The following is a 16,573-nucleotide window of genomic DNA, read 5'->3' as shown; positions in this document are numbered from 1 at the left end:
ACAGTTGTTTTGGAGTGGACAAAGAAGGCACCCAGAGGACAGCAGGGTGTGTGTCTCTTCTCTGCAGATTGTGGTTAACCAGGTCTCATCTGGAGACCTTATGCTTGGCTCATCCCACTCCAGTCCCCTTGTCTTTTCCCCCTCCTGATATTGTCTACATTCCACATCAGCTATCTCTGGCTGAACATGTCATCCGCTGGTATGTGCTGATGGTTTGCTTTTATGGGGCTTTCATGTGTGCAGTGTGTGCAGTAATTGCTGGATGGGATGTACTCATAATAAATCAATTTGTCATAGAAGGAGAATTTGCTGAGTGGAAGGGTTCACGGACAGGTTTGTGGCCTGTCGCGCTGCCTGATTCCCTGACTGTCGTGTCCCACCCTGTGCGACTGGGTCCACTCCATCGATTGTACTACTGTGTGGTGTATAGCTCTGCATTTGCACAGCAATCGCTTCGTGCTTTTGTGGCGCTTCTGCAGTTTAACAATTTTTGTGCTGAACTAAAGCTTTGTTTGTCAGCATTTGCAAAATTATACCAAAGAGTTTTTTTTTTTTTTTATGTATGAGCTGCAATACTTTGTTTCACCACTAGGTTTGTCAAGCTTTGAAAAAAGGTTCAAATAAAGGTTTGTGCTATAAAATTTGGTTTACGCTTTCTCGCCACTGACAAGTTTTTCCAGCAATCCATGTTTTCACTGTTATGCGGTAGGGGGCGCTATTATGCATCTTCTGAAATAGGACAGAAACTACACATCTAAAAACAGATAAAGAAGAAGAAGCAGAAACAATCGATAAAATATTAGCTACACGCACGCAAGCTAACGCAATCAACAAAAATTAAACACCATACTGTATAAATCAAAACTGCGTGAAGAACAGAATGAAATTTCGAACCCATGAAGAGGCAACGCCTGTGCAAGCTTTGTGGGTGTTGATGGATGCGACTGTAGTCTTTGATCCAACTGTAGTCTTTGACAAAAAAAATGAGATTTTCTCAGCTTTTTGTTCAAAATGTTTCCCACATTCAAGAGTACATGAAGTTGTTTTTAAAGCAGATGCTCTGTTCTTTGTTTTGATATATTCTGTCTTCAGATATTCATACAACAAAATATTCTGGGGCACATGAAAGTTTTGTGAAAATGATTAAAAACTTTGGCCGGGAATAAGTTAACATTACCATTTGTACCCTGATGCATTGCATGGCCTCAAACATAGTGTTTGCAACTGCAATCCAGAGCTGCCAAATATTGCCATGCACCTGCTTTAATGTTATGATATTATTTTAATTTTCTAATATTCTGGTTCAGTGTTTCACCATAAACTGTAGCCTGTGTGTGTGTGTGTGGGGGGGGGGGGATATTTGCTTTTAATGAGCCTACAATTTCCATTAAACCATCAAAAAAAAAAAAAAGAGAGAAAATTAAGTTTTCTAAAAAATATTTTAAATGTGAGGAAAGAACAAAACACTTGATTTAGTTGAGGTATTTATCTGACAAAATTATTAGGCAATAAAAAGGCAAACTACAGCTACAGGTTTTATTTTACTATGCAAGAAATAAAATGCATAGAAAAACAAAAAGCTCACCAGTGTTTATAATTTCAGCATGGTCAAAAATTATGTCTGCACAATCAGGCATGTTTCATTGCATTATCACAAATAAAACAATTGACTCCAAGCACAACTATGCAATATGCTTACAAAATATTACTAGGTTGCAATCCAAAAAATAGTTTATTTTCTGATAGAGTTGCAGATATGGGGAATAAAATAAAAATAAAACAAGTAATAAAAACTCGGTGAGTGTTTTAGCGCAATTTTCTCACCTCATGGGATCACAACACTAAGAGATAGTAAATCTTTTCCTGGATTTTTTTTGTGCGTTCCCGAGATTAGACCTTCCTTAACATAATGCCGAAAACCCGAAGTCTCTAGGTGGTCTGGTTGAGGAGTAGATAGAAGTGCAAGATTGGTGCGCACAGACGCACAGAACAGAAATCATGAGTTAACAAGCGCAATTTTGTCCGGTGGAAAATTGCGCTAAAAAGAAGCTAAATGCAAATAATAAACAGCAACTAACCACATATATGTGCACAGTAACAATAGGCTGATCCGCTTTTCCTATATATTGTATTGTCAAACTAAGTGTTAAGTCAAAGGCCATTTGTGCCATTTGTCCTATTAAAGTGCACATTATTTTGCCATACATCAGGCAGATGTCAATATGGACAGGTTCTGTGTCATGTCCTCATTTTCACACACCATGAACAAATTTGACCAAAATTCTCCACCGATTTTGAGCAACTCTCTGTGACCCAGTACAGTCTTTAATTACTCAGAGGGACTGGTAAACACTGACAGCTTTACCCACAATCCACCTTGATGCTAAGTCAAAGCAGAGCACAGAGGAAATCACATCCTCCCGCACTCTGTCACACTAAGGCAGAAACTACATTTGCAGAGGAGAAAGAGAGGAGGAGGAGGACGGGGGTGAAGGGATTGGGGGGTTGGGTGCTTTTATTCTGTAACACAACAGAAGACTCTGGCTGATACTCAATCGGAACAGGCCTGTATTTTCTTCACAAGGTCAGAGAGGGCAGCAGTCGGAGTGAATTGCAGAAACGGGGAGGGTGCTGGATAAACGTTTGCTTTCCCCAGCCGTGCTGGGATTAGGCGAGGGCAGGTATAGCGCACTTCAGAGCCAGCCAATTAACACCGTCAGCACCAGCCGGAAAAAAAGGCTCCCGCTACGGAGTGAGCCACACACTTTCCCTTGCCTTTTTTCATTGCGGGCCCATCCACACACAGCTGTTAAACTGGCAGGTTTTTGAGCATTGCTGATGGGTGAAGGAGCTCCTAAAGATTTCTCAGCAGTGCTTCCTGAGGAGAGATGGAGGGTAAGCAATCAATGTGCCAGCCCTTACAATGCGGAAAAGGATGGAAGATAGTGGCTCCGGACCCCCCATCCCCAACCCAGTTTTTTTTTTTTTTTTTTTTGAGTGAGAAGTGGCTGATATTGATGTCGGGCCTGAACACAACAGGCTGGAATGGCCTGCTGGGAAGACTTGGAAGTTGGGTTGACTTCTTCATCCAATCCTTCGCTCCCCTGCCTGCCACACACCAACTGCTGGCATTTCAACAGCTTTGATACATATTTTAAAGGCTTCGCTGCATCAGAACTGTACTAATCTTAGTTAAAAGGAGCAGCGCTCTACACAGATTTCAGTGTGGCGGCCCACTGACTCTTGATGGAGATCTCTGGGAAAGAGAGTCTCGTGATCTGGGCGTGGACGGACAACCTTTCTTTTTCATTTTTTTTTTCTGTTTAAAACACGGTCAAATGTACACCGGTGATGGACAAAAGGGGGGAACATGACCTTTCTGGCTTCCAAAAAATTCGTTCATGATTAAACACTTCACCTTTAAATATCTTCATTAGTATTGGTAAAAAAAAAAAAGGGCCTTTCTTAGGTCATTTGCTTTACACTGAAAATTTGTTCATTTATCCAGTGTCTCATATCTTTCAAAACTCAAATTGCTACTGTATATAAAGAAATTTGAACATGATATCTTCCCTTGCATTTGCATACTGTTGGACTAAAATATCTACAAGACTGCAAGGTTCCCCTCACAATCAATAACTCAATCAAACAATCAATTGGTAACACTTTATTTCAATAGTCCACTTTAGACATCCAACAAACTCTCATTAGAGTATAAGTAGATTGTATACTTTATATCTGCTAACTCTTAATTTTGATGGTCCCCAACAGACTATAAGTAACTTGGCAACTGTAAGTCAACATATTCTCCTAACCATTACCTAAGAGTCCACTAACAGTCTACTAATACTCTAATGAGAATCAGTTGACATGTAGTTGCTAAGTGGACTACTGAAATAAAGTGGAATCAATCAATCAATCAATCAATCAAGGTCTATGATGCTACTAGTTCTGGATGTATGAATAGATTACACAGCATGCAGAAACAAAAATGACTCAAAACATATCCTGACAACGAAAAAAGAAACTCAAATTAATCTACATTATGCCCACTTACGGGTTGAGAAAGAAAATATGGATAGACGCATTCTCGCTTGATAAGAGTGATGAATGCAGATCCGTGAGAATCCATCTCAGCGTTTTACAGTCGTGATGATGCATGGTTTGTTTTTCACATAATAGTGTTATTGGAGGTGATCGGTGTCAAGATGTTCTTTTATAATTCCCTCAGCTCAACACTGTCCCGGCAGCTGCTTTACACGGAATGTAAAAAGAAGTAACAATAGGTTGACTTATTGTGTCGTGTCCTTTATCTTCTGCGGGCTGTTTTAGAACCATACCCCGGCTTGCCGTTCAAAGTAATGTCTTACTGTTTATTAAACCATCACCCCCACCCATCCATCGCTTTCTTTCCCAAACCTCGCAGTTTATTGTTGCCAGGGTACTGAGATATACATCTGATCATTTCCTCATTCTCAGCAAATCTCTGACATTAGTGGCATTCGTGTCAGTGTACGCGTAAATCTTCTTCTATCTGCCGCACAATGTGACTCACACTAAGTGACTTCTCAGCTATTATTGGTGCAGAAGAGATAGTAAGACGAAAAAGAGACGGATAAAGAAAGGCAAGGAGAGTTGATCACATGCTGGACAATATTGGTGGCAGATGTGGCCACCAGATCCCAGTGAAACCAGGATGGCATTTCCTCAGGATAAGACTATATATTTTTGAAACTTTGATGTGAGTGCTCTCCAGAAATATGTAGGACGTTGCGTGCATCTGATCTGGCGATGTCAATCGTGGGGATGAACTATAAAGTCGATCTTGCGTTTTGGCTTTGAGGGTTGCAACGGTGATTAGCATTATTCATCTGGGATCTATTTCAGTTGCATTTTTGCTGTCAGTGGTGAAATATTTCAACCAGTGGTGCTTGCCATAGCAAACAAACTCGGTGTTATGATGTTAGCGTGTTAAAGTGAGGTGCCAAGGTAATGCTATGTGGTTGCAAAGGTGTTCTAAGTAGTTTTTAGCTTCTTGCTAAGCAGTTGCTAGGGTCTGTAGAAATGGCTTGGGTCCTTCAATGTGCGTTTTTTCACCTGCCTTATGATCCAGCAGGTAAAAAAAGTGTCTGATCACTTAGTAAAGTAACACCTGTCCCCAACACACACATGATTTGAGAAGTCATTGTGAAAACGTCTAAGTTTAACACTTACGGGTTAAGAATTTAGAAAGAAATGTGCAATAGTTGTTGTAATGCTTCATTTCTGAAATCAAGAGGTGAAGAAAAGCAAATAGAGTGCGACGGCCCACTTTTTCAGCAGACTTGGCTTCGAAAATAAATAAATAAAGTCTTCAGTGATTTAAGCCGTGACCCAAACCAACCAGCTACAAGGAGAACCACGACACTACAAATGTTGATTTTGAAGCAAAAAAGCATTTGAAAATCAATCAAAAAAACTGAACTGAACTGAATTATTTAAGGCAAGAACTACAATCCCATGCAGCATTGCAAATTAAAAACGTATACAATATTTAAACAGTTTGAGAGCCTAGGGAAACTGACTCTACTTCATTCAACGAGCTTCATGGGAGTAAAGAGTTCTTAGATGCAGTTTGCTTGTCACGATTGGTGGATATTTTGGCGAAATTATGGGTAATATAGTTTTTCCACCAGGAACTGTGCTGTTAAACAAGATTAAGTAGCACTTTAAACATTCTACTAACTATAAATGACTTTGCAACTTCATATCAACTTATTCTACTAACCCGAACCCCTAATACCTAATCCTAATACTCTAATGAGAAAGTTCCTTATAGTTAATAAAGTGAATTTCGAAATAAAGTGAAGCCATGATGGCTAAAAAAACGGATAGCTCACAGTAGGTCTGTCTTTCGTAAAATGTTATTAAAAATCTGTTCCCCTGTGGAGTAAACGAATGGGATTTTAACACCCGGCTCTATATGCTGAAGGCAACGTGATTGTTTAGCTACATGCTGACATTAGTTTAGGTTGGGCTCTTGATGTGCGAGTGTTGAGTGAGAATGCCTTGAATTGTCACCTTAGCTTCATCAGAATTGTCTCTGGATCTTAAGAAGTTTGTTTTGGTGGTGTGATGTTTCCGAGGATGAGCCGTGCCGTACGATCACACCCTGAATGCTAACGACTCTTTTGCCAGGTGTAAGGGTTTGGCAACATCAAACACCTCCAGGTCACGGAGCCAAACAGAAATAAGGAACTGGTTCGACACAACTGTGTCTACATTCTGTAATGTATACTCAACCATATCAGTGTTTGATCTGCTACATCAAACTAATTCATCATCCATGGCTGCTCACGCGGCTTCAAACCCCCGGCAGTCATCACTCGTCCGATAACTCACCAGTCTGCTAACTGGGGGGTTTATATCCTGATTTGCCACGGCGAGTTTCTCGAGAAAAAAAAAAAAAATTGACATCGGCCGCAATGCAGATTAGAGGAACTGATCTGATATCAGCTTCTGCCGCGCACATGTGCGGAGGGGGAATAACTGAGCCAGGCCCCAGCTGCTGGGTGACACTTCACATACATACATTTCTCTTTGTACAGACCTCTGGAATTAACCCAAACCCACAATGGCATCACATCAGAAAGGAGCGCAGGAAAGTCTGACTTTATTATCCCTCTGTGGAAATTTTCATGCGGAGGGATAAAGCTCTGTAACGGCTGTCTGCTGTTTATTAGGAGCAGCACAAGACAATAGCAGCCTCGGGGAAGGGTCAGACAGTCCGTTCTCGGTGTGTGTTAGGCTTTGGAGGACTGGTCACCGGGAAATGTGCATATAGCAAGCGCTCCAAAATACAAATGCCTGCGTAACATCTTTGCTACTAGTTGAGTGAGTGATTGATTGATTTGTGTTACAGTTTTAAAACCAAAATGTTCAAATCCATCCAAGATAATTCATTTTAAATATCGCCAGGATGTCTTTTATGAAAAATAAGTTTAGCAAACGATTTGTAACCATTCAAGGTGTAAGGTTACATGAGTGATGACCTTTGACCCTCATAATTTTATATGATATGTTATTAGGTTTTTGTTTATGACAACATCAATTCAATGAATTGTAACTGTCTGATGAAAGTGATGAATTGTCTGCCTCTGTTAGTAATGGATGGGAATGGGATCGAGGATGATTATTCTCCTGTTATTAAATACAAAATAATAATAATATTAATAATAACACTTGCATTAAATGTAGTGCAATGCATTAAAGGTTCATACCCACAATTTATCTTGAACTACTAGAACCGTTTGATTTTTCTGGAATTTTATCATGGAATGCCAAGAAATCTGACTGCATTTTTTTATTTTTTCTAGCCTATATTCATAATATTTTTCTTAATAATAATAAATTATAATATATTAATCGCATCCAAAATAAAAGTTTGTGCTTACATAATATGTACATACTTACATACTGTGTATAATATTTTTTTTGTATATATAAATATAAGAAATATTTGTATTTGTATATATATATATAATTTATTTATATATAAATAGAAATATTGTATGTATAAATAATACATTTTTCTTAAATATATACAGTACATGCATCTGTGTGTATTTATATACAAACTAATTATACACAGTACACACAAAACCAGTCATAAGTTGCACGGGTATATTTGTGGCAATAGCCGACAAAACATTGTATCTGTCAAAATGATGGATTTTTCTTTTATGTCAAAAATCATTAGGATATTAAGTAAAGATCATGATCCATGAAGATATTTTGTAATTTTCCTACCGTAAATTTATAATAATAGCAGCAAAACCGCCAACAGAAATGGACAATTTTAAAGGCGATTTTCTCAATATTTAGATTTTTTTTGTACCCTCAGATTCCAGATTTTCTAATAGTTGTATCTCGGACAAATATTGTCTTATCCTAACAAACCATACATCAGTGGAAAGCTGCTAAACATGTACAGTTAAACAAGTAAACATCAATAAATTAATTATTATTCAGCTTTCAGATGATGTATAGATCTCAAAAATGTAAAAAAAAAAAATAATTACCTTTGTGACTGTAATTGGTTTTGTGGTCCAGGGTCACACCTATTATGAAAAACACAAACTTTTATTTTGGATGCGATTAATCGGGATTAATCATTGCACAGCCCTTATATATAATACTAGCAGTTGTCCCTTGTTATTTGTGCGAGTACCGTGAGAGCCTCCCTCCCTCCCTCTCTCTCTCTCTCTCTCTCTCTCTGTGGAACCAGGGGCCCGGCCTCATCCGGTGGCATGTTCTACAGCAACCCATCGCTCCTGGGATGAAAAGACGATGACCAAGGTATTCGTTCAATTCAACCTCTATTGTTGTTTTGGAAACAAGGAACAGCAAAGTAGTCAAACCATAACATGGTGTATGGCAAGTGTGGATGTGTGTGACTACTGGACTCCCCGACTCGCAGTTCCCAGCAGGGCCCGACCATTGTTGAAGGTATTCACCCAGTGCACTCATGAAACTAGATAAATGGATTAGTTCTTCAGAGATACTGGCGGCATCTTCAAAAAGACAACACCGTGGGGCGGTTCGGAGAGGGGCACGAAGGGGCGGGGGGTGCATGAATGACCTGTTTCTGCCAAAAAGACAAGACAGTGATAAACTTCCCTCTCTCTTTTACACTGTGACAGAGACACAAGCATCATGGGAGAGAATCACTCCTACTATGTGGGAGCAACAGTTTATGTGCCTATAGTAGTTGCATTATTTATTATTCCTATTGGATGGCATTTATTTCCTTCATCAGATTTGTTTTGTCACACACATCACACACCATGTCTTTCATATAAGATTATGCTAATAATTTAAACGATTATCGTGATTTTTTTTTTTTTTAACCCCTGTCTCATCTTTATTTCCATCCCTCCCACACTTGCATTTCCCTTTATTCTGTTACGTCGTTTTTTTGGCTGTCATTTCTAGCTCGGGGCGGCGTGTGACAGTAGCTGAAGTGTCAGAGTAATTATGGGTTCCAGTCCCGTTTATTTCTCGTTAGACAATTGACTGTACATCAAGTACAGAATGAGTAATTACGTGTGCATTAGCGAATCCCACCCCGATGGCCTCCAGCACTAACCCCATGCTAGTACAGGACAAAAGATATAAATGAAACACCGGGAGGTTATTTCATCTCAACCACAACAAGCGCACCAAAGGAGATGAAGACGAAATAACGAGGAGAGAGCTGAAATGCGCACACCTGCCCTGACTTGACCTCTGTTTATCAAGGGACAAGTTTTTATTACTAGACTAATAATAATAACGATGATGATGATGGTGATTATTATTATTATTAATGCTAGCATACAATTATAATTCGTTTAAGGTCGTTTCGTTATGCAGTGCCGAACAGAATTAGTAGGCTACTTATTTGTTTCTTAAAAGTCGGTTAAGGCGGGATTCGTTCAAAACTGTTAGTACAGCGATAATAATAATAATAATAATAATAATAATAATAATAATAATAATATGCACTGTTGCGATTTATTTGTTCACTTCTAAATAATGCGGAGAATAAACTTAAAACATGACCGGCCTATATTACTGACCTTTTCGTTCATATTGTTGGTTATTTAATGTTACTAATATAACTAAAAATAATTTGAATAAACAAATACAGTAAAATAATATAGGCCTATTTAAAAAAAAAAATCTTACAAAGCACATCTGAATGTTTCGATCGCATAAAATCCTCACTGAATATTTCAATTCAGTCTTGTCATTATTTTTGGAGCTTTTAACATTTTACTATATTTTTACTCGACTACTGAAATGTAAAATCAAAACACTTTGATCGTTTTAGTCCAAACAATAGGCTACGCAAACGTGGCCCTTGATTTGATCTAATGTTATTGGAATAAAATGTTAGATATAATTTCTGCATTCAGTATTTCAAAAAGGCTGTTGATTCAAAGTATATTGGATTATTTTCTCATCTGAAATGTCTGTGGTTTCATGGGGAAAAAAATGTTCAGTGATTTTCTGATTTCTCCTGCCCTTTTCCATGTAAACCAGCTGTAATGACTCTACCGAGCTATAGAGGTCGCTGCAAGCTTTCATTTATTTGCAATTCGGCAAATTCTGGTTTCCTGCATCAATAGAGTTTTAAATACCTTTTATAATATTGATCTCACAATATACTTTGAAACTCTTTCAAACATGAGATCACAAAATAAAAAGCTTATAAAAACAATAAAATTAAATACAAATTCATGTAACTAATATTATATAGCACCTTTTATCCCAATATATATATATATATATATATATATATAGTATTATTATTTTTACCTACGTTCAATTTATATCTTAGTTGATGTTATTATTTTTTTGCTTTACATACTCTGAACTGTACCAAAATGTACCAAATGCATCTAATTTAACTAAAAATGAAAATAATAATAAAAAAATAAAAATAAAAAATAAATAGTTTTAAATGGAACAAGAAAACCAGAGGGCAAGTTTAACGTAAATATGCAGGCTAAATAAACAGACAATGCCACACAAAAATCAGTTAACGTGTAATTGGCAAAACAGCTGCACTATCATTCTATATTAACATTTTGTGTGTAGTTTTTGTAGTCACAATTTGAACGCACTGACTTTTACGATTCATCGTAGGCTATGTTTGAATTATTGAACTTGAAAATTGAATTTCGCTTCCAAACAATTCATGTCTGTCAATTGTTATACTATTTGGCCACGGTTTAAAACTGTAATATTGTGAAACAAATTGTAATTATTAGTTTATAAATTGTAAACAATATGAGCGGTAGTGTCTCATGCTGATGACGCAGAGAGGCCTCAATCCACACTCCCTCTGAACTGAATGTCACTCTCCTCAACACATTAATAATTTATTATCGTATCGAGTTTTTTTCTTTCTTTCTTTTTTTTTTCTTCTTCCTCTGACAGATTAGATTTTAACCATTTGATTTTGTTTGCACAGGGCGTTCCCACATTATTACTTAATGATATTCCCAGCTGCTTCGGTCCATTTTCCGCCGCCAGCAGCCATCTGGTCTCTTATTAGCACCTCAATGCATTTGCAGCAGCTCCATTTAACAATTGAATCTGAACACTCTCGCAAAATATTTCCAGATCCATTTTGGGCCTCATGCATCTAAATAACCGACAGCTTTTCGGCTTTTAAGAACATTCGTTCTTATAATTTTAGATTATTAGGCTAATAATGAAATTATATTATGATGGATGGATTTATTAATAAAACATAATAAAAAGAAAACGACCAAATGAAACGTAACGCCACTAAAACATTTAACCCTTCAGAAAACAAACCGAAACACCAAAAAACCCCTCTTTGCATTTGTCTATAATTTCATTTAGTTTATTAGACAAAATATATGATCTGGACAAACTCCGTCAACTCACTATTTACAAATGTGGGTCACCTTAAAGGAAAACACCAACACATAAAGACAAAATAAGCCTACCAATGTCCCACGGTAAGGAAGGGATCACAGGTGTCATTATATACATCTCCACCGGGTACTAATCAAACTCGGACATTTGTTTTAGAGTAACTGGATGCTATGCTGAATTGATTTCGTTTTCATTGTCCCATTATGAGTGCCATCAGTCCTTTTTTTGCGGGGCAAATGTCTTGATCAAGCGGAAGAGAGAGCTGTTAGGACCCTCTGTGTTGATTCCTGCTGGTTTCTTGGGCTGTGAACACAGACAGAATTGGGATTTAATTTCCTTAAAAACATCGAGGCATTTCACTGTTAGCCACACATTTCAACAGCTAATTTCCTGAACGTTATAACACAACAATTAATTATACGATAACAGATCAGTAGTGAGTCAATATACATCGCATTAAAGCCTTGGTTGTTTTTGTTTTCAAAACGTTTCCGTGCAATAAATTATTTCACATGGAATTTTGGAAAAGCAGTCTGTTTCGGGCTAAAATAGAGACTTTTAATACAATCCTGATATTTACCAACAAATCCACTGGCGTTACTAATAAAATATAGCCTAAGTCAAGTCCCAAAAAAAAAAAAAAAAAACGGTTCTGCTAAAATTGTGGCACTTAAAAAGGGCAAGTTTTCAGCATCACTGCTCCCCCGAGGTTCACTTTCCCCAAGGGTCTTTAGGAAAGGCACACAACCCCGGTGACTTGATAAGTAGTTATTCTCCAGAGAGGCATGGAGTGTGTGTGTGTGGGGAGGGGGATTCGTGGCCTTTTGTCACCAGGAAAAGCACAACTATTTATTATAAGCGCTAAGCGCAGATTTCTCTCTGTCTGTCTGTTAGGAAATCTGTATCCCAAGAGTCTTTCTCCGATAAGCAGTTTTAAAAACAACCGTTCGCTGTTGCATGCGTTTCATCTGGTATAACGATGGCCTACTAATACTACTACTAGGCCCGCTATTAATAATAATAATAATAAGAATAATAATAATAATAAGAAGAACATAATACAAATTTACCTGTCGTGAAGAGGACGAAACGATGACTTTAAAGGTTGCGTTGGTGATTCATTTCTGAGGACATTTTCACGATCTAAGAATTAAAAACAAAACCAAACGTTGGAATTAGATCGATTGGAATTAAATCCGCAGCATTATTGTACAGATTTGTTTTTATATGTAATTGTTATTATTTTATTATGTAATTTTGTATATATATATATTGAGGGTAACAACAGCAAAAAACACAACAGCAACTACAATAACAATAGGCCAAATGATAAAAATAAAAATAGCAAAAATGGCACCGCCACATTTGTGCATATACACAGGTCTGTTGTGATTTGTGCATACCTATGTGTTTTGGACTGAGGTCCTCTGGCGCCTTGTCACTGTTCGCGGCTGCCAGGGTCGAGGCCTGCTGCTGCTGCTGCTGCTGCTGTGAGTGAACAGGATGATTATGATTATGATGATGCTGATTGACGCCCAAGAAAGATCGGACGTTCAGGAGGGAGTTTTGGCCCAGAAACGCGCCATTTGTCCAGTTGTGGAACTTCCCAATCTGGCACGTGTACAGTCCGTGGCTGGGCAGGAAGGCCGGGTGTGTGCCCGCGGGAGTGGCGGGAACAGAGGGTGATGAAGGTTTTTGCGAGCTATCTGGACTGGTTGCGGTTTCTGCTAACGACCATATTTTGGGCTTATTGCTAACCGGAACTTGAAAACCTCCCTGTCGGCCCGGCGACAGAACCCTGGTGTTGTTGTTGTTGTTGTTTCCGTCAGACGGCTCTTTGCCGGCAGAAATGACGTTTGATTTGGATTTCTCGAAGGCCTCGTGAGCCTCCAGCGCAAGCGCGCGCCGTTTCTCCCGCAAGCTCTCGAGCTCCCCGCGTTTTTCCTCATCCTCCTCGTTGCTTTGATCTCCGTCGTTGTCGTCGATCTTGTCGATATCTATGCTCTCCAAATCTATTTCCTCTTCATCTTCGTTCTTTTCGGCGTCCCCCTCGGTGTCGCTCCCAAATATAATATTGCCATCTTCGTCTTCTTTACTTCTGGCGCCCCATGTCACCTTGTTCTCCTTCTTGAGTCTCCTCCTGGCGTTGGCGAACCAGGTGGACACTTGTGTGAGGGTCATCTTGGTGATGATGGCCAGCATGATCTTCTCGCCTTTGGTGGGATAGGGGTTTTTCCTGTGCTCGTTGAGCCAGGCCTTCAGAGTGCTGGTACTCTCCCGTGTGGCGTTTTTAGGCCTGGAAGGGTCTCCATACTGGAACTGGCCATAGGGATAGAAGGCAGGGCTCGTGTGGGCAGCAAAGCTCGCAGGGTGAACGCCAGGGCTGTCTTTTAAATCATACTGAGATCCCTACAATGAGGTTGACAAGAGAGAAAAAATAAATAAAAAATACATCAGATACGTTGCATTTCATACACACAAAACAGCGCGCAAAATAATTCGGGATCACGCTGTCAAAATTCACTTTTATCCAAATTGTTGCAAATGTAGGCTATCAATCATTTCTTTATCAATCTGACCTCTCCAGAAATCGTGCGAGTTTAGTTTTATTTTTGCAATAATGTTTGCCCCCCCGCGACCTTTCATAAACTAATATTTGTTTTGACCTTTGACCAACATTGCTATATAAAAAGCTAGGCCACATGATAACACACAAATTGAAAAATATGCTAAATATTACCTATATTAATGGCATTCTGGAAAAGAACACGGCCACTGTTGGCCAAAATTACCACATTACTTCGAATCCGATGTGTGTACAATTCAGCATGTATTTAATTTAAGGTTCGCTCGTGATGTACAGGCCTCAACCTATTACCAATGTTATTATTAGCCTATTATTCATATAGAGTTATATGACACGACATAATTATACACTGCAGTGTTTCTTATTAATCGAAAAAAGCGTTAGGAAAAGCATTTTGTAAGATTTAAATGCGTTTTATATCATTTTAATTGATTTTCCTTGCACAAGAGATTCATGCACATAATGTGGACACAATTTGTAATTATTTGTTACAGGTTAGCGAAAGACACAACTGATTAATATACAACTTTCAATATCTCTCTTTTTCGGAAATACAACGAGATTCCGCTTTTGTGAAGTAGGCCTATCACATTTCATTAGTCAAAACAACTCTTTTTGTCACTTTTATAATCATTCATATATATAATTTACTACAAGTCACGAATACATGACGTAGTGAACTGTAAAGTAGTTTCTGAGCCAGAATGAACCTTTAAAACAATTCATTTTACATTGTTTCCAACGCGAACCGCAAAGTTCTCGATCGAAACAACTTAAATTATTATTAAATGTAAATTCAGCTGAATAACAATTATAGCATGTTTTAAATTTAGCAATTTTGAAATGACATGATTCGTGCTATTGTTATTTAACACCCGCACAACAATTCTTCAACTCAAACACCGAGCCGGCCGACAAACTTTTCTTTTAAAATGGCGGTCGGAAAAGTGTTTTAAATTTTACGAGTGCCAAATCTGCAATGCAATTCTAACAGACTAGAATAAATGTTAAAAGCTGTGAGAAACTTCCCATGCACATTGCAAGCTTCCGTTGCGTTAACCTCGCTTGTGCGGGAATCCCAAAAAAAAAACATTTTGGCAATCAACGCTCGCAGATTTAAAGCAATAAAATGCAGAGATAGAAAGAAAAAAAAATCAGTCAGCTTTATAGAATGCTTTTCTTACCATTTGGGAGAAAAGAGCCAAATCGGCGCTGGTGTAAGGCAGAAAGGCGCTGTAGTTGTGTGCGTACGGGTACATGCCCAACACCGAGGACACCGCAGCGGCCGCCGCGGACGCGCTTCCCCCGATCTCTGCGCTCCCTCCGCGGGACGACGGAGTTAACACTCCCGGGCGATCGCCTCCGTACACCGCCTGGGAGGCACTCAAATACTGCGGGTAACCCAGCTGGGGGAAAGACATCTCCCTCGCCACGTCGGAAGCCAAAACAAGGCAAAAAACAAATAGCCCACCAAAGCAAGAAGTGAAAGAGTTTCTCTCTCTCTCTCTCTCAAGCAGGACCGAATGAGAATGGGAAATGTTCGTCTTTAAATCTCAGCTTCTCTTTTGCGGCAAGTCCGTCGGATGTGATCAGATCAACAATTGAGCTCCAACTGATGTCTCTGCCCCTAGGTCCTGGGCTGATCTCTCAGATACAATTTGAAGTTGATGCTTTGATTGGCGTCCCAGGCTCCTCCTCGTTGGCGCATGTGGTTAGTGCATTGGCCAGGGCCACTTTTGCACTGTTTGGAGGATTGTATGTTAAATGTTTAGCATTAGAATCCATTCACTGTAGTGTGACAACCTGTCTACGCGATTTTACAGCTGCCCAGCACTGGGGAAATGAACTGATAGGCACGCGGAACTTATTTTGAATGGCTCATAATTCTTAAAAACACTGGAGAATTAAAGCAACACTCGCGATGACACTGATCTTCATAAGGTATTGACGATCAAACAACTGTATTCTTTTGAAGGTGCTTTTTTTTTTTTTTTTTTTTTAAAGTGAGTGATTGCTAAAATTGTGTACAGGATTTTACACATTTGGCAAAAAAAAAAAACAACAACTCTGAATTGAATTATTCAAATGGAGCACTGGCTTTATTGTTTTGTTTGAGAGAGCTTAAATAATTAAAGATATGCATTTCCATACTCTGAACCTCATGATTTTTTTCTTTTTTTTATCTCCTTTATTATTTTTTGGTACTGTAAAGATACAGTTTCTAATGCATGGACTTTCTATATTTATGCGCGACGACAGCTTAAGAACTATTATTTTTCTTTGGTAAAAATATTTGTTCTCGATATTTGCAATCGGTGCAGTAAATTAGTTTAAAACATTATAGCACGTTTTTCTCTTCCATTTCTTCCCTCTCTCCTTCTCTCTCTCTTCCTCTCTCACACACACACACACACACGCACGCACACACACACACACACACACACACACACACACACTTATAACCCAGAGGCACTTACAAGCATACACACGGGGGTGGGGGCGTTGGGGACTTTGTATTTATGTTTCATTGTTAAATACTGAACGAGGTGATGT

At 38.7% G+C, this 16,573-nt stretch overlaps 1 protein-coding gene across 1 annotated transcript; it reads right to left on the bottom strand.

The window, feature by feature from the left end:
- Positions 1-11,379: 11,379 nt before the first annotated feature.
- irx1a (iroquois homeobox 1a) lies at positions 11,380-15,655 on the bottom strand. Its single transcript, XM_081388599.1, has 4 exons — positions 15,205-15,655; positions 12,837-13,842; positions 12,504-12,576; positions 11,380-11,736 (listed from the first exon to the last, which is right to left on the bottom strand). The coding sequence occupies exons 1-4, from the start codon at positions 15,439-15,441 to the stop codon at positions 11,679-11,681; spliced, it is 1,374 nt and encodes a 457-aa protein (XP_081244725.1). The 5' UTR covers positions 15,442-15,655; the 3' UTR covers positions 11,380-11,678.
- Positions 15,656-16,573: the final 918 nt, after the last annotated feature.

Source organism: Scardinius erythrophthalmus, assembly GCF_964197995.2.
Source record: "Scardinius erythrophthalmus genome assembly, chromosome: 16".
Lineage (NCBI taxonomy): Eukaryota > Metazoa > Chordata > Actinopteri > Cypriniformes > Leuciscidae > Scardinius > Scardinius erythrophthalmus.
This window is presented reverse-complemented; position numbering and strand designations above follow the sequence as displayed.